The sequence below is a fragment of the Lolium perenne genome, chromosome 4 (assembly GCF_019359855.2).
Source record: "Lolium perenne isolate Kyuss_39 chromosome 4, Kyuss_2.0, whole genome shotgun sequence".
Classification (NCBI taxonomy): Eukaryota; Viridiplantae; Streptophyta; class Magnoliopsida; order Poales; family Poaceae; genus Lolium; species Lolium perenne.
The window spans coordinates 154,321,567-154,340,747 of NC_067247.2; the positions used below are offsets into that span (position 1 = coordinate 154,321,567).

The 19,181-nt window shown below is 42.9% G+C and overlaps 1 protein-coding gene across 1 annotated transcript in view; it reads right to left on the reverse strand.

The window, feature by feature from the left end:
• Nucleotides 1-19,181, reverse strand: part of LOC127347303 (uncharacterized) — a gene marked incomplete at its 5' end in the record, with an annotated part of 47,651 nt that overhangs the window by 21,324 nt on the left and 7,146 nt on the right. The window contains 5 exons of the mRNA XM_051373506.1: nt 14,594-14,683; nt 15,059-15,117; nt 16,784-17,084; nt 17,914-17,995; nt 18,845-19,152. Of these exons, the coding sequence (XP_051229466.1) occupies nt 14,594-14,683; nt 15,059-15,117; nt 16,784-17,084; nt 17,914-17,995; nt 18,845-19,152 (840 nt within the window). The remainder of the gene's footprint in view (nt 1-14,593; nt 14,684-15,058; nt 15,118-16,783; nt 17,085-17,913; nt 17,996-18,844; nt 19,153-19,181) is intronic.

Here is a 19,181-nt window from a genome sequence, read left to right on the forward strand (position 1 = left end):
TGCTCAATCATTGCACAAGAATTCTGCCAAGCCACCTCCATTAGAGCCAACTCAAAGAAAGTCAAGATTTGCAAGATCTCCTTCCTCCCCCAACCAAATCTCTTGATCTTTGGAGATTCGAAGGAGAAGACACCGATCTACATCCTCACCGAAGCGTTCTTCATTTCCCCCTCTCTTGTTTGAGGGATCTCATGCTAGTGTTCCTATTTGGTTCCCTAGTTGATTCGTGTTGATGTATTGTTGTTGATTGTTGTGTTGTAACAGATTTGGGAGCCTCCAATTTGGTTGTGGATGTGTGCCCCAAGAACCTTGTAAAGGCCCGGTTTCCGCCTCGAGGAAATCCCTTAGTGGAAGTGGGCTAGGCCTTCGTGGCGTTGCTCACCGGAGATCTGAGTGAAGCCTTCGTGGCTGTTGGTTTGGCTTTCGTAGCAACCACACTCCTCCAAACGTAGACGTACCTTCTTGCAAAGGAAGGGAACTACGGGAATCATCTCCGTGTCATCGCGTGCTCCACTCTCGGTTACCTCTATCCTATTCTCTCTCTATTGCTTAGTTATCTTGCTTAGTTGGTAGCCTTGTCATATAGGTAAATTCACTTAGTTGCATATCTAGAGAATTTACCATTTGTGTCAAGCCTAAATTGAAAAAGAACTAAAAATTGGTTAGCACCTATTCACCCCCCCCCTCTAGGTGCGGCATACGATCCTTTCAATTGGTATCAGAGCCTCGGCTCTTATTTCGGGCTTAACCGCCTAAGAGTATGCCGGACGAGGAGTCCTCGGAAGGGGCCGCCAAGATGGTCTCCGTGGAAGACTTCAATTCGTTGAAGTCCTCCGTGGAAGCCCAAATGGAAAGCATGAAAAAGATGATTGCCGAGCTTTTGGCTCCGGCCCTTCCCAAGGCTCCTAGTGTAGAGGTAAAAGACACAGGTGTGTTACATGAGGGAGAGGCTTCGGACTTACCCTCATCTACCAAACCCGTGGAAGGTGATAACTTAAACTCTAATAAGTCTCCCATTGCATCTCCTAGGGGAACCAATGGAAGTGAGAGCTACAATCGAGTACCTCCACCTTTCCAATCACCCGACATACCGGTTCCCATGCCTCATTTGAATATTAGGGGCGACCCACCTAAGTTTTCTATTGAAAATTTCGATACTTGGCGATTTGAGTTCCGCTCTCATGTTTGTAGTGCCTCCAATGAATTATGGAGAATCATCATGGAGGGCTTCAAGCCATACAACCCCGACAAGTTGACTAGAAGAGAAGCGGTTGATAGTCAACTCAACGTCACCGCCTTGCACATGATTCAAACTAGTGTGGGGACAAAGGAATTGCATCGTGTCCGGAACTACACCACCGCCAAGGAAGCTTGGGATGGTTTGACCTCGAGTTGCATTGGAAGTGAGAGCACAAGAAGGAACAAGTATAATGCTCTCAAGAATAAAGCCGAAGGGTTCATGAGGCTCCCGGATGAAGATCATGAAGATATGTATGGAAGACTTCTCACCGTTGCCGATGCCTTCCGGCTTGTTGGTGCCACCCACATCAATGATTCTTGGATCAAGGAGAAGTACATTGAATGCATGATGCCATTTGTACCCATTGATGTCAAGACCCTTGTGGGAAGGGAATGCTATTCCTCTCTCACCTCTCAACAAGTTGTGCACGAGTTGCAAGCTCTCAAGGTGCTTGAGGAAACCTCTCATGACTCTCGCAATCGTGCTATTGGAATGGCAAAAAGGTTCCAACCTTGCCTTGGTGGTCAACTCCGTTGAAGAAGTGGTTCCTCAAGAATCTTATAGAGCATCTTGGAGTATGACCTATCCGGAAGATTTGCAATGCCACTACCATGACCACATGGCCTTCCATGCAAAGTCGTTTTGGATTGATCCCTCCAAGGCCAAGGAAGACAACATCAAGAGGAACAACAAAAGTGGGTTCACTAGCTTTGGCCCAAAGACAAGATCATGCTACAATTGTGATGACAAGCGCCACTTCATTGCCGAATGCCCCTATGAAAATAGAGAGCTTCATAATGGGAGGCTCATTCCCAAGGACAAGAGCAAAGATTCAAAGGGCAAATATTCAAAGCCCCTCAACAAGAAGTTCTACAACAACAAGACCAAGAAGGGCAAGAGGCCCTCAAGAGTTGTGCTAGTAACAAGGGAAGAATATTCTACCGATGAAGTTGAAAGTTCTAGTGGTGATGAAGATGAAGAAAGCTCAAAGGAATTGGCCGCCATCGCCACCACCAACACCCCTCTTCATCTCTCTTTGAATCTCCCAATGAGAACCCTCATATCAAGAATGCACATTGCTTCATGGCAAGGTCCTCCTTGGACACACCTATTGTGCTATCAACTCAAGAAGAGTATACCTCCGGAGATGATGATGTTGATGATGAAGAAGATGCAACCTCTAATGGATTGGTCGCTCTTGCCTCCCTCTCCACTAACTCTTCATCACCAAGTGAATCCCCCAATGAGGTCATTCATGTGGAGGAAGAAAGTTGCCTTATGGCTAAATCCTCCGAGGTATCATCCCCTAACCCCTCTATGCCTAACTTATCTAGTGATCTAGGGGTTGATGATGATAGTCTAAAAGTGAAACAAGAAATGCTAGAGTTTGATGATTTCATTCTTAACCTACAAGGTAACACTAAGAAGCATGTTTCTAGCCTCATGGTTCGTATAGCTCAACAAGGTGATTTGCTTGAGAAAAAGGGTCAAATAGAGAGAGAAGACTCTCTTGAAATCCATGCTCTTAAAAATGCTCTTGAGGAAAGTCAAGAAACTATAGCCTCTCTTGAGGAGAGGCTAGAAACTCTTGAAGAGCCTCAAGATAAAATTAACAAGCTCACAAAAGCTAGAGATCTTGCTAGGGCTAAGTCTAAAGTGCTTAAAAGGAAAAGGCTCAATTTGAGGTTGATCATGAGAAACTTGTGAAAGGTCTAGATGAACTAGACAAAGCTCACAAAGCTTTGAAGAGTGAATACACTCTCTTATCCAAGTCTTATGAGCAACTTCAAATTAGGCTTGCCTCATATGATGTGCCTAGCTCCTCTACTCCTTCATGTGATCATGCAAATGTTATTGAGGAAAATGCTAGGTTGAAAGATGAACTTGCTAGGACCTCCTCTCCCCAAAGTAAACTTTCGTTGGATGATCTTTTGAGTAAGCAAAGATCAAACAATGGGAAGGAGGGACTTGGTTTTAATTCCAAGGCTAAAAAGGCAAGCAAGAAAAAGACCAAGCCCGCACATGAGAAAGCTAATGGTGAACCCGAAAGGGCAACACCATTAATGATGATGGTGCGGGAATAGATAATCCTCACTATGTTCTCTTTAAAGATTATTATGGTGATGTTTATGCTAAGTATGTTGGTCCATATGATGGTTATGTTGCTTGGTCTATTTGGGTCCCAAAGACCCTTGTTGCTAACAAAAGAGGACCCATTGAAAAATGGGTACCTAAATCCAAGAATTGATCTCATGTAGGACTATGCCGCCGGAGGTTCAAAATGGGTACTTGATAGTGGATGTACAAGTCATATGACCGGCGGCAAGAACCTCGTCAAGGAGTTGAGGCCTAACATAAATGATATCACCGTCTCCTTTGGCGATAATTCTACATCCGAGGTATTGGGTTTTGGCAAGGTTGTGGTTGCACACAACATTACTCTTGTGGATGTCATGCTTGTCAAAACCCTTGGTTACAATTTGCTTTCCGTTTCCGCCCTTGGCAAGATGGGTTTCGCCGTCTTTATTGATAATGATATTGTGGTCCTCTTGTGGAGCAAGACTCTAAAAGTCGCATTCGTTGGGTATCGCGAACACAACTTGTATGTGGTGGACTTTTCGGGGACCACCACGTCAAGTGCGATGTGCCTATTCGGAAAGGCGGACGTGGGTTGGTTGTGGCATCGCCGCCTAGCCCATGTCAACATGAGAACTTTGCAAAGTCTTCACAAGGGGAACCATATTGTGGGACTAATGGAAAATGTGTCTTTTGCCAAAGATCGTGTTTGTAGGGCTTGTGTTGAAGGCAAAATGCATGACTCTCCGCATCCAAGCAAGACCATCATCTCTTCCAAGAGGATCTTGGAGCTCCTTCATGTGGACCTCTTTGGTCCCGTTACTCATGCAAGTCTTGGTGCGAAGAAACATTGCTTGGTGATTGTCGATGACTACTCAAGATACACTTGGGTCTACTTTCTCAAGACGAAAGATGAGACTCAACAAATATTCATTGACTTTGCTACCGAGGTGCAACGCCAACACAACCTCCTCATTATGGCAATAAGAAGTGACAACGGCTCCGAGTTCAAGAACTACACACTCAATGATTTTCTTAGTGATGAGGGGATTCGTCATCAATATTCCGCTGCTTACACCCCTCAACAAAATGGTGTTGCGGAGAGGAAGAACCGGACTCTTATGGATATGGCAAGGTCTATGATGGCGGAGTATAAATCCCGCTTATAACTTTTGGGCCGAAGCCATCTCCACCGCATGTCACTCCTCCAACCGGCTCTATCTCCGCAAGGGCTTGAACAAGACTCCATATGAAATACTCACCGGGAACAAGCCTAATATCTCATACTTCAAGGTGTTCGGGTGTAAGTGTTTCTACCAAATCAAAGGAGTTCGTTTGTCTAAATTTGCTCCTAAAGCTTTGGAGGGTATATTTGTTGGTTACGGTGCCGAATCTCACACTTATAGAATCTTTGATGTATCCTCCGGGATTATCATTGAATCTTGTAGTGTGAAGTTCGAAGAAAATGATGGCTCCCAAGTGGGGCAAGTTGATGTTTGTGCAGGTGATGAAATACCTCAAGATGCCATAGTAAGAATGGGTGTGGGATTTTTCCGCCCCATTGAGGGACACGGTGTGGCGTCTCGGGAAGGACTATGCTCTACCTCGGTGGAGCCCTCATCTTCTCAACATCAACAAACCCCATCAAGTGAAGCAAATGATGCACCAACCCAAGAACAAGAACAAAACCCTCCCCCTAGTGTGCAAGATCAAGGACAAGATCAAGAACAAGATCAAGGTCAAGATCAACCACGGGTTCATGATGGATCCGATGAGTATCCTTTCAACATTCAAGATCAAGCACATGAGGATGAGCAACCTCAAATAATTGAGGAAGCTCATGTTGAAGGTCAAGACGGGGACCCAAATGGTCAAGATGATCAAGTGACACCTCCAAGGCCAAGAAGAACCAAGGAGGAGATCGAGGCCCGTCGTTTAGCAAGAAGAGATAGGACCCTTGAAATTCGTGGACACACTCATGATAAGGTCCTCGGTGATGTTCGAGCAAAAGTCTCCACAAGAAGGCAATTGGCTAACTTTAGCAATCATCATGCCTATATCTCCGTAGTGGAACCCAAGAAAGTGTTTGAAGCTCTTGAAGATTCGGATTGGGTGGAAGCTATGCATGAGGAACTCAACAACTTCAAGCGCAACAAAGTGTGGACCTTAGTAGAGAAGCCAAAGGAGTGCCGCAATGTTATAGGCACTAAATGGATTTTCAAGAACAAGCAAGATGAGTTTGGAAATATTGTGAGGAACAAGGCAAGATTGGTGGCTCAAGGTTTCTCTCAAGTTGAAGGAATTGACTTTGGAGAGACCTATGCTCCCGTGGCTCGTCTTGAGTCCATCCGTATCCTTCTTGCTTATGCATCGCATCATAACTTTAAGCTTCAACAAATGGATGTGAAAAGTGCTTTTCTTAATGGTCCTTTGCATGAAGAGGTGTATGTTAAGCAACCCCCGGGGTTCGAGGATCTCAACTTTCCTAACCATGTCTACAAGCTTGATAAAGCACTTTATGGTCTCAAGCAAGCTCCTAGAGCTTGGTATGAGCACCTTAAGGAATTGTTGGTAGACCGTGGGTTTGATGTTGGGCTAATCGACCCCACTCTTTTTACTAAGAGGGTCAATGGGGAGCTTTTCGTTTGCCAATTATATGTTGATGATATTATCTTTGGCTCTACTAACAAAGCTTTCAATGATGAATTCTCAAAGCTTATGACCAATAGGTTCGAGATGTCTATGATGGGAGAGATGAAGTTTTTCCTTGGTTTTGAGATCAAGCAATTGAGAGAAGGAACCTTCATCAACCAAGCAAAATATCTTCAAGACATGCTCAAGAGGTTCAAGATGACCGAGTTGAAGGGTGTGGCCACTCCTATGGTTACCAAATGTCATCTTGCACTTGATCCCAATGGTAAAGAAGTGGATCAAAAGGTATATCGCTCCATGATTGGATCCTTGCTTTACCTTTGCGCATCTAGACCGGACATAGTGTTGAGTGTTGGTGTGTGTGCAAGGTATCAAGCTTCTCCTAAGGAGAGCCACATGATGGCTCTCAAAAGAATCTTTCGATATTTGGTTGATACCCCAAGATATGGTATTTGGTACCCCAAAGGCTCAAGTTTTATTCTCAATGGATATACCGATGCGGATTGGGCGGGTGACAAGGATGATAGGAAATCAACTTCCGGGGCTTGCCAATTCCTTGGTAGATCCTTGGTGTGTTGGTCTTCTAAGAAGCAAAATTGCATATCTCTCTCCACCGCCGAAGCCGAATATGTTGCCGCCGCAAGTGGATGCACTCAATTGTTATGGATGAGGCAAACTTTAAAGGAATACGGTGTCATTTGTGACAAAGTGCCTCTATTATGTGACAATGAAAGTGCTATCAAGATTGCCTATAATCCGGTGCAACATTCAAGAACGAAGCATATTGAGATCCGGAATCATTTCATTAGGGATCATGTTGCCCGGGGTGATATTGAGCTTATCTATGTTCCTACCAAGGATCAACTTGCCGATATATTCACAAAGCCTCTTGATGAAGCAAGGTTCACTTATTTGAGGAATGAGCTAAATATCATTGATTCAAGGAGTATAGCTTGACCATCTTGCAAACACACCTTCGTCTCAAAACTTTATTTGGTTTAGATGTGGGCATGGAAATAGGGGGAGTGCGGTTTAAATTATTGAGCTATCCCTCCCCCCATAATGCCAACATTAAAGATTTCATTCTCGTTATATCATATTTTGATATGTGAGCTTAAATGATGAGTATTGGTTTGGACCCAAGATATATCTTCGCGGTGCCATACCATAACACTCATATATGGTGGCCTAGGCCACCACACTCTTCTTTGTGAGGAGTTGGAGTTGTTTGGTTTTTCATTGGATTTTATTGACATCTCCATGTTCTTATGGGAAATCACTCTAGTTTGGCCTTATTTGCTCATATCTTGCAAACTTGAGTGACCATGTACCATTAACAGTTTGTATCTTCTAAAACCTAAGCCTACTCTCCCCTATAAGCCATTTCCATCTTGCTCATTTGTCATGTTTGGTAAAAACTTGGAGTTTGAGGGTTTTTCGGTCGGATGATCTAGGGTGCTCCATCTTATTGGCAAATTTGTACCTTATATGTGATGTGATACTTTATTACATCATATATGGGACTTGCAAATAACCAACGAAAGATGAGCCGGATTCCCGGTGATTCTGGAATTTTCCAGAACACCGGATAATCCGGCCCCAGGACACCCCGGAATATCCGGCCCGGCCGGATTATCCGCCCTAAGCTAGGGCCGGATTATCCGGCCTGGGCAGATCTTGAAAGGGTTGAGTCGAGGGCACAGGGGGCAAAACGGTTCAAACCATCCCCCCCTCGCGCCTCTCTCCTCTTTCTCCTCTCAAGGCCGCCGGATCTCCTCCTCCTCGCCGGAGACGCTCCATCCGCCCCCTCTCGGAGTTCTTGGGTGGATTGGGTGCATCTCCTCCCTAGCTACCTTCTCCTCCAAGCGGTTTCCACAATGGATGTGGGTATGATTCACAATCTCTAACCCTAGATGTTGTGTTTTATATGTGCTATTTTCTTGGTGGAATTGGTGTCTAGTTGTTCCAAACCATGAGTAGTGTACTCCTTTTGCATGCTATGAGGCCGATCTAGTGTTAGACATGTTTTTGATTGGAAATCTGCACATCTCGCATGGCCGGATTATCCGCCCCCCGAGCAGGCCGGATTATCCGGCCGGGCCGGATTATCCGCCCCCCAGGGCACCGGATTATCCGGCCTGGAGCTTCATCGCCGCTGCAGTTTTGCTTCAATCTATCATGTCTAGACTTGTACCAACTTATAGCATGCTTCTCGAGTATTTTACTATATCTTACATGACTTATGAGCATTACCTTCTCTTTGCTACCCGTCTTTGCTTCTCTCAGGTGGTGCTTCTCGGGGTGGTCGAGACGCCCAGAGGCATGATCGATCTAGTGACGAGTTTGCACCCAATGCTCCTCGCAAGTCGGTCACTTCAAGAAGGAAGAACAAGGAAGTGAGGGAGAACTACAAGGCCATGGATCCAGTTTCTTATTCCGCTATCCGCTTGAAGAACTGGTATGAAGATGTGCCAAGGGATGAAGAGATAGAGGGCAGGAGATATTGGTGCATGGAGCAAATGTACATCTACAAGGACATCTATGAGCCAATGAAGAATCTGAGACCCATGCAAGCCATTGATGTGGACATTCTAGCTGAAAACGATCACTTTGAAGATGCTATCTGGGTTGTTGGAAGAATGGGCTTGAAAGATATCATGAAGATTCAATGTGACTATAGCCCAGAGTTGGTGAAGCAATTCTTTGCCACTTTGGCAATCAAGACTGATGAGGAACGCACTATGGAATGGATGTCTGGCTCCACACACTGCAGTGCCACTCTGCGCCGCTTTGCCAGTATTCTTGGAGTCCCTATTGATGAGGGTCGTCGTCTTCATGGACCACAACAGGCAGATAAGAATGCACTTGCAAATCTCTATACCTCAGAGGGAAGGATTGGTTATACAAAGGGGCTGCTTCTCATATACAGTCAGTTGCTTCGGTTCTTTCGGGCAACCATTTGCCCAAGTGGTGGTAACAATGATGCTATCCGGGGAGTTCTTGTAGATCTTATGCACCTCAGCTATAAGTGTGCTCGTGATGGTGATGAAGTGAGGGACTACACTCTTGATATCATGGACTTTATCTTCCATGAGATCCGTGATGCCATGGTCTCCCGGACCACCATACCTTATGCACCCTACATCCAGCTTCTCATCAACAACTCTGTGTCTGTGAGTGAAGATTTGGGTGGGTATCCGTTGGTGAAGCACCATGTCAAGAAGGCCTACAAGCTCAAGCCAGTCTCTTCTGCTGTTCCTGCACCTGACTCTTTCATGGGTGATGCTCGTTCTAGTGGTGTTGCTCCTGGTCGTCATCCCGATGTCCCGGCTATGAGGAAGCAAGTGACCCGGCTTAGTTGGTTTCAGCGTCACATCCTTTGCATGAACATTGAGATCCATAAGGAGAACTATGCAGCTAGCCGTGAGCGTTACGAGATTAAGCATACTCAGGCGGTTATTCTACACAAGCTCAGTGGTGATCAAGGTCCCCCACCTCAGCCTCCAGCTCACCCGGGTTACACTAGATGGCACTCTGCACAGGTTCCATGGAGTGATCTTGATGATTGCCTTCAAAGGTCCAACACCTCCCGTCGCTCTCCGGATGCTCCTGACACTGATGAAGAGGAAGAAGAAGAAGAAGAGGTGCAAGAGTCCGATGATGATTATGCCTCCGAGTGATTCCCATGGGACGTGTAGCATCGCGCTTGTCCCCTTTTTGGCGTCTCGATGCCAAAGGGGGAGAAGTGTTCTATTAGGATTCTCGGGGATTTGCATGGTTTGGGCACAAGCATAGGCGTTTATCATTCTTATATTGCTTGTGTTCCCGCTTATTTGAACTATTTGGTTTATTTGTGTGCCGTTCAAAACTATGTGCTATGTGGTGTGAGACATTGTTATGGTTTTCGGATTTCTATTTGTTGAGATCAAGGATATTTCATTATGTGTGATGCTATATCTCCGTATTATATATCTACACATGGGTATGACTTCCTTCATCCTATCTCAACTTCATATGTGTCAATGTCTTTTGTTAGAGCTCATGTTGGATATCTCTTGTGTTGAGGCACCATACTTCTATGTGTTGTGTATTTGTATTCAAATGCAAATTACTTATATGCACACATGTAGGGGGAGTGCCTCTATGTTTTGCCATCATGCTTGTCTCTATAATGATTCTTTTGCAAATCCGTATATTGTCATCAAACACCAAAAAGGGGGAGATTGAAAGAACATCTCTCACATTATGTTTTGTGTGTTTGATGTCAATATATATGATACACTAATGTTTGTTTAAGTGGTACAGGGATTACATAGATATTTATTCATGTGTGTTGGATTTGATCGTGTGTCAAAAAGGTTTCAGAAAAAGTTTGGCCAGGCCGGATAATCCGGGCCGGATATTGTCGAAATATCCGGCCCCCCTGTTTTTGGCTAAGTGTTTCAGGAATTTTGGCTCTGGAAGGGGGCCGGACATTTGGCCGGATAATGTCCCGGTATTGTACCAGGGCCGGATTATCCGGGCCGGATATTTTGGAAATATCCGGCCCCCGTTTTTCGCTAAGGACCGGGAAGAAAATCAACTACGGAAGGAGGCCGGACATTTGGCCGGACATTGTCACTCTTTTGCCCCGAAGACCGGATTATCCGGGGGCGGATTATCCGGCCCTTACTTAGGCCGGATTATCCGGCCCCGAAACTGCAACGGCTCCATTTTGAGTGGGGGTATAAATACCCCCCTTCTTCCTCCTTGCCTCTTTGCTCAATCATTGCACAAGAATTCTGCCAAGCCACCTCCATTAGAGCCAACTCAAAGAAAGTCAAGATTTGCAAGATCTCCTTCCTCCCCCAACCAAATCTCTTGATCTTTGGAGATTCGAAGGAGAAGACACCGATCTACATCCTCACCGAAGCGTTCTTCATTTCCCCCTCTCTTGTTTGAGGGATCTCATGCTAGTGTTCCTATTTGGTTCCCTAGTTGATTCGTGTTGATGTATTGTTGTTGATTGTTGTGTTGTAACAGATTTGGGAGCCTCCAATTTGGTTGTGGATGTGTGCCCCAAGAACCTTGTAAAGGCCCGGTTTCCGCCTCGAGGAAATCCCTTAGTGGAAGTGGGCTAGGCCTTCGTGGCGTTGCTCACCGGAGATCTGAGTGAAGCCTTCGTGGCTGTTGGTTTGGCTTTCGTAGCAACCACACTCCTCCAAACGTAGACGTACCTTCTTGCAAAGGAAGGGAACTACGGGAATCATCTCCGTGTCATCGCGTGCTCCACTCTCGGTTACCTCTATCCTATTCTCTCTCTATTGCTTAGTTATCTTGCTTAGTTGGTAGCCTTGTCATATAGGTAAATTCACTTAGTTGCATATCTAGAGAATTTACCATTTGTGTCAAGCCTAAATTGAAAAAGAACTAAAAATTGGTTAGCACCTATTCACCCCCCCCCTCTAGGTGCGGCATACGATCCTTTCATCAACCAGTGCACTTAGTAAATGCAGGTACGTGTAGGACTGATGATAGCTTAATATTTCTTGTGAACTGAACAACTAAACTCTAGTTCCTTTGATTGGCTGGGTTGTACCATCAACAGTCTCAATCGTTTCTTGATGCATTGGAGTGGCTAGCCTATATGATTCGAACTCTCCAATGCTACCAACAACATGTTTGGAGGCTCTAGAGTCTAGTATCTATTCTGAATTTAATCTATGCATAGATATAGAGGTACTTTTACCTTCATCCAAGTAGACAAACTGGGCAAAGTGCCCAAAACATGCATCTATTTGCTACTCTCCCATCTTGACTTCACTTTGGCTTGAGCTAGATTGTCCTTGCCCTTCATCCAAGGTTGTCATGTTTGCTCTAGCACTAAATTGATGGTTGGAATACCCTGCATTCCTGCCTCTAACCCCCTCCCCCTAAATTTCCTCGGCCATACTCCCTTCCACAGCCACGTCTTGGAGCAGGACAGTTATAACTTAGATGCCCTTTTATTCCACAGTTGCAGCAATCACGTGTCTCGTGCTTATCTGACACATAGCAAGTTGGTTTAGGTACTAGCTCCACTTTCTCCATTTGTTTCAGCGTAGTTCCTTCTTGTGCCATGGCTGCAATTGCCTCTTCCACTTGAGGAAGATGCAGATGCATCAGCGCAGCCCTCCTCCCCACAAATGCAAGATTTAGTCCCTTAAAAAGTTTCATCACCCTTGTGTCCTCAATCCACTTCTTAACCACTGCCACACATTCAGAATGAGGCATCCCCAAGGGGGCAAGGTGATCCAGATCTGCCCATGCACGTCTCAACTCTCTCACATATGTCATTACTGATTTCTCACCTTGAGTCAAATCATGTATTGTGTCTTCAATTTGGGGGACCAACATGCCATTTCCCTTGCCTGAATACATCTTTGACACGACATCCCATACCTCTGTTGATGTGGAAAGAGCATCCACTGATGTCATGTTGCAACGGTGCAACAGCACGTGTCAAAGAATTCAACAACCAAGTGAGAACTAGTGAATCTGTAGCATTCCATTTCTTCCATTCATGTCCCTCTTTTTTCTTTTTCTTCGGGCTCAAGAACCTTTCCTAACACGTACCCTTCCATTGACTTCGTCCTTAGAATCAGCATCCCCTCCTGGACCAACTCAGATAACTTCCAACCCCATCGAGCTTGATCGTATTTGGCATGAGCTCAAGCTTATACTACATCTCCCCATGTGGGGTTGCCTGCCCCCAGAAGTAGCAGAAGATGCCCCATCTGTTGTCTTTGCACCAGCAACTTGGCCAGCTTGTCAAGCACCTTGGCCATGGCTAGATCGTCCCCCATCTCCAATCACGGCAACACAACTTCACCACAAGCACCACTGCGTTCAACCTCCTTTGGATATGTTGCCGCGAGATCCCGCACGACCCATGCTTGCCCTTTAGAGAAGCCACAACAGGAGCACCATCATCATCACCCTGATTGTCGCTGGCACCACCACCACCGCCGTTGGTGGCTCTGATACCATGTACAAGAGGAAGAGTGGCTAACCTTTGGGGCAGCAGCCAGCAGCTGCTATGTTCTATCTTAGGGTTTCTTACAGACCAGCCTCAGCTTATATACCATCCCATGCCACTTGGGCTAATGGGCCACATGGGCCAGAATAGGTAGCCAAACACTAGATAGGATGCAACCCATATATTGTCAAACAACATTATTCATTGATGGAAAACGCCATTTATATGGAGAAACAAGAGGAAGAACATTATGCATTCATCTAATTTAAAAACTAGTACGCAGGCTTCATCGCCTGGGCTGGAGCCCGTGCTGCCAGATGGCAGCCCCCTATTTTTCCTCGTCGGTGTCAAGGGTGACGATGCCGGCGAAGCGGCCGTTTGGTTGTCAGGTGTGTCCGAGGACTAAGCGGGGCACACACGAGTGGTCCGTGGCGCTTGCGCCCCAACGCATTCCCATCCCAAATTTGGGCTTGAAATGGGTAGGTGTGGATGCCTCGACCCATTTGCGTCGGGCCACTAGGCTGGTTTTTCCCTGTCCATGCAAACCAAAATGGACCGCTTGGGTCTGTTTGTGTTGGACCGTTGAAGATGCCCTAACCAAGCTCATGAACTGCCCATCCGCAAACCACCCTACATGTTACAAATAACACCATAGATATCCAAGTGTTCACAAAGCTCATGTTACAGGTCGAAAGGCATCTCATGATCTACCAATGACAAGCATCACACCAAGATGACACCAGGAGATTAGTTAATAAGGTTCGGCGAACACGCCTGCATTCCCGAGCATGACTTCATGAACTCTTCCCCATGGATACAACACTGACCGCCTAATGTTATTTGCCATCTTAAGTTACAACGTGTGGTAGCTAAATCATTGAATATTTAAAATATATAAAAAAAATTACCAAAAAAGTAGGAGAGATCTTTAAAAAAGGAATTGATTGAGACTTTAAGACTACCAATTTTTAGATATCATGAAATAATAATATAATATGTTGCGATTCTTGGACACATTACATCGTCCAAATAACATGCTTTAATAGTTCCACCACCACCTTCGTTGGTAAGTATAAAAATTGTAGTGAAGTGTATAAGTGAATTGTACTAGCACTTTTCAACATTTTGGACTTTTGGTTCCGTTGGCTAGTGCATGAAGCTTGACATGGTATCAGAGCTCAGGGTCTCGAGTTCTAGTCCTGGCTTTTGCTATTTATCCTAAAATTGTTGTTGCTGCCCTCTTTATCCGCGTATATGCTCATTCATATGTGTGCTCTTCTTCTATTCACGTGTTGACTTTCTCTTCTCCCATCACACATGAGAGGGGGTGTCGTGAAGTGTATAAGTGAATTGTACTAGCCCTTCCAACAGTTTAGACTTTTGGTTGCGTTGGCTAGTGCATGAAGCAAAGACTACAAAGCCAATGTAAACTGCTAAATCGAATCTTTACTATCATTAAGAGAATAAGTACCAATGATGATACAGAGTATGAAGGAACTGAAGACAGTCTGGTAACAAAAAAGCAGAATCTATAAAGAGCGGAAGAAAAAAAATTGTTCTACAAAGATGAATGTAGTATATCTGCAACATTTAGGAATTTCAGTGTAGGGAAATGATATTGCACTTACCAAATTCTCCATCAGTAACAGTGCACGCTGTTTTGTCCGACTGCGAGTGGACTCCCACCTAATACGCAGAACATCACACAAGCTCCTGACCTGAATGAGACAAAGAGCAGATCTGAGGTAACTGCAGTTAAATATTTTACTGATTTTGGTTACGATTTCACTTACAATATGTCTACAAAATTAGTATAAAGATATATGACATTGAAGCATTTTGCAGGACAAATACAACAGTATCATTCATATATGCCCAATCTATATGTTTTGTATATGTTAGTGGTCAGTAAGTGCACTGAAGATCATGAAAAGGCTCTTCTATTTCGGAAGGAGGGAGTAAGAAATAAAAACTAAGTTGCATACAGAGCAAAATCTCCAGCACACAAATGAGACCAAAAATTGGGGACAATATTTTACCTATTTGTGTGCACATGTTTCCAAAAAAATAATTAAGATGCAATTAAAACATACCACAAAGCACGAATCATCTTGAGAATCAATTGACTCTATGTATGGTGCCATCTCCCATCCTATGTAAAAATAAAATGCATGAACCAAGAAGAATCAGTTTTACATGCTAAACTTTAAGCAAACACATAGATGAACTAATATTATATAAAGATATACATATTGAGGCATAGTATTAGTACTGAGAACAGGTCAAATTAACTTTAAAACAGATTGAAGTTCAAAATATATATACGTGATAACATGTATTTGCTGAAGAGTACAACTTAGCTCTGTTTTAAATTACAGAATAACAAAGATAATACTGTGAAATACTATAAACAAAATGCTTTGACCATAAAAGCTTGTTTCTTCCATTTAGCTTTTCCAATTACTTCCAAGTATGTAAAACAAACTAAACGTCATTTTGAAATGATGCATACCATTTTCCATGTGTACAACATTGCTTGGGACAAAAGGCTATGATGTTGTTGTTGTTGTATTGTGAAAACAACCATATCAAACGACCACAAAAATATCTTCTAGCATCCTACATTATGCTTTTACACTCAAGACTTTCAGCACCTTCACCTTTTAACTAGTATGTACAATTTTATAATAGTGAACCGAGGGAGTACATACTATAGATACATAACTGGGGTATGTTAGATTCTATCTAGATTGTATGAAACACATGTTGGTGTACCCGCATCTCATACTACTATAGAGTAGTATGTATACTACTTTAACACTTTTATATAGTCATATATTATTTTTAAGATTTTAGGAAGCAAACTACATGAAAAGTTGCAACTGAATACATAGTTTTTAGTATATTTAAGAAATAACTTTATAGATGTAGGTATAAAGGAGTGCCAAGAAATAGCACATACTACCTACAAAAAGGAATTATGCTACCTAAATATTCTTGTATCATACATAATACAGCTACATACTCTCTGGAATGGAAGATACTGCTAGTTCCTAGAATTCTGAGAGAATATTAAAATGTTACAAAGAGCCAGCTATATTAGGGTAATTATGTTAGAGTTGAGCCGTATAGCTTCGCATTTGTTATGGTTGGGCCTTTTATGGCAGATCTCGGGGCACAGACTCCTTTTTTCTATGAAACACATGTGGGTGTAACTTGAGCTGGTAGTAGAAAAAAGATTTAAACACGTGGGTGTAACTTCACCCAGTATGAACTAGCTAGATCCTAAATATACACGGTAAGATTAGAATAGCTTATCCTACACCCCCTAGTAAAACAGTTCAAAGTATAGTAGAATATGCACAAAAATATAGTGATTTTGAAATCTATATTATTTACTATCCAAGTCACTATTTACTACATTGTTCAGAAATTGCTACATTTGGTACACTATTTTACTATATTTTGCACAATTTTACTAGGGGCTGTAGAATAAAATATTCTAAGCTTAGGCTTTGTGTAGAAGGATCATCAAGACCCAAACAAAAGAACAAAGGCAAACCACAAAAGAGAAACAGCTAAAAGAGAACTAAGACATGATCAACAACTGGATCCTGTCCAACCATATCATGCTTTAACATTTCACAATTTTAAAATCCTTACTGCAAAATAGGAATTTTTTCTGACACAGTAGTACATCGCCCTATTAGAGAACTGAGATAGAAAATTTTGGTACCAATCATATATTACATAGTTAATATTTAAAACTGAACAAATGTATATTGTACTGCACAGAAGAAATGAAAATATGAACGTACCAGACATTTCATCACCCCTACTCCTCCGACTCACATGTAAACATTGTGCAAGTACAACAGCCTGTTGGACAGGAGTTAGTTGTATCTGTGTGCTTTCACTATTCGAGTCAGTCACATTTTGTGCTAGTGAAGGCGTTCTTAGTATATCACAAAATTCATCACTTTCATCAGGAACAGAGCTCCTCGTCTTTTTCAAAGCCACAACATCACTCTGAGCTCTTGTTAGTTCTGCTGATTGTACCACATCACCTGCTAGTTTAGTGGTCTTCGGAACAAGTACCATTTGGGACTTCGCATCCACCTGATGAGGGACAGAAGAGAAAATAAAATAAAATAGAACCAACTAAAATCTAGTAGCTTCTACACACTTCTATTATATTCTAGGCAGTTTGGCCCTATAGTCATATGTGTTGTAGTGGTTTCTAGAGTGTTCTAGCTATGAGTTGTAACTAGGTTGTGTGTGTTTCTTTTCCTAGCTTATGTAGTGTTCTCTAGAACACTCTAGTTGTGAGTAGAGCTAAGTAGTGAAGGCTCATGCAGCCTATAAATAGAGGTCCAACCTCTACCTATGAAATCGGACTATGTACCCCCTACCTATCAAATAAATGGAACCTTGTGTTCTGCCTTAAGATCTTGGACTAGATCTTGTGTGTTGAGAGTTTCAGATTGAACTCTTGATAGCCCCGCCCCTAGAGCGATATCTAGCGCAGCACGTTGAAGCGGTTCCTTCAACAATTGTGTTGCCCACGTTGTAGCAACACGGTGGAGTTGTTCCTCCACAACATTGTGTTGCTTCACCACCTATACCAAGGAATTGATTGTTTACAAAAAAAATAAAGGGACAATGATTCGTCATATACATGTCATGCAACAGCAACATGAATGATACAAATCAAGTAGCATTTAAGTAATATTGTGATCGATACATCAATGTTTTCTCATTTTCTAACAAGGTCATCAAAGAGCAAGACTATGAGGGAATTAGGTGTTTCATAAAACTATCTTTAGAAAAAGGAAGTCAATACGTTCATTTGAAAAGCATGTCTTGCAAAATGAAATGGTCCCTCTATCATCAAGCTCCATAAGCTAAAACAAAAACAGGAAGTGCCACGAGGTCCAGCACAATATACCTGGTGTATTGTTCGAAAACCAAGAATCCCCGTTAGAGAAAGATGAATCCCACATGCCTCTTGAGCACTATCCAGATGCAACCTATACAAATACAAATGCCATAATTCTTTTAATAGAGTATTATGCTCAGATTGGATACAGATCTTCTGGTCCCACTGTCATTCAGCATACGAGTGGGCTAAATCAGCAAAGCTGAGGTACCCTTTCATAGTAAATCAGGCACATATATATCTAGAACTACAACACTGACATGATATCGAACATTCATGGAAGATTCTTGTATAGAGAATATTTGTTTCCGAACATGTCCTCGGATGTGTAATAAACTTTTTACAGTTATTGGCCCGTGCACTGAGTTAGTCTAGACAATAAAGTTGTCTATTTCCTGTTGGCGGTCTTCTTGGTAGTCGCCGTTTGGTGTTAGTCGGTAGTTTATTTCCTATTTCCTGTTGGCGAAGCTGTATGCCGCAGCATGTGTATCCGTTAACTCTGAACATCGTTCCTGGGCTTTATTAAGTTAAAGTCGGGCAATAAAGTTGCCTTTTATCTAAAAAAGTTAGTCTAGACATGGTATGCACAGCATTTTAACTTCACGACAGCTTCTGAACACCGCATGTATTGAGAAATAATATTTAGAGTGTCTAACATACAAAACTTTGACTTCTTATCAACTATCTAAGTTATTTATACTTGTACACTAATTTCATTTGCTTAAAAGCATCAAGTTTTCTCCATTTTAGATGTAACCTAAGAGAAATTAACTAGTGAGATCATAATAGCAACAATGGGGCATCACTGTCTGACATCTATATGTACAAATGTCTTGATACATTCTTAATAGTATTATACTGTTATTCAGTTTACCACTAGTGATCTTGAATAATCGCCTTACAGCAAGTATACTCCAGGAATTGTAATATGATTTCTTACCTTGAAGCATCAACTAGACCGTACATATTCTCTGCAAGTCCAGCTTCCAAAAGAGCAGCTGAGACTAAAGAAGAGCCTTCTCCGTCAATTAAGAAAGAACCCCAGTAGCTAGAAACCGTTTCAAGTTCACCAAAGTGGATCAACATTTTATTTTTGTGTACCTGTACTTCATCAAACAAAGAGGATGATAGCTCATCTAAAATGTTCTGCTGGGACATGGATAATCTGCACAGCCACCATGATACACTCCACAAATCAGAGTCTAGACTCTTTATGCTTGTCAACAGACATTCCGCAAAGACAATAAACTGCAAAAAGAGATAAAAGCTAAGAATGC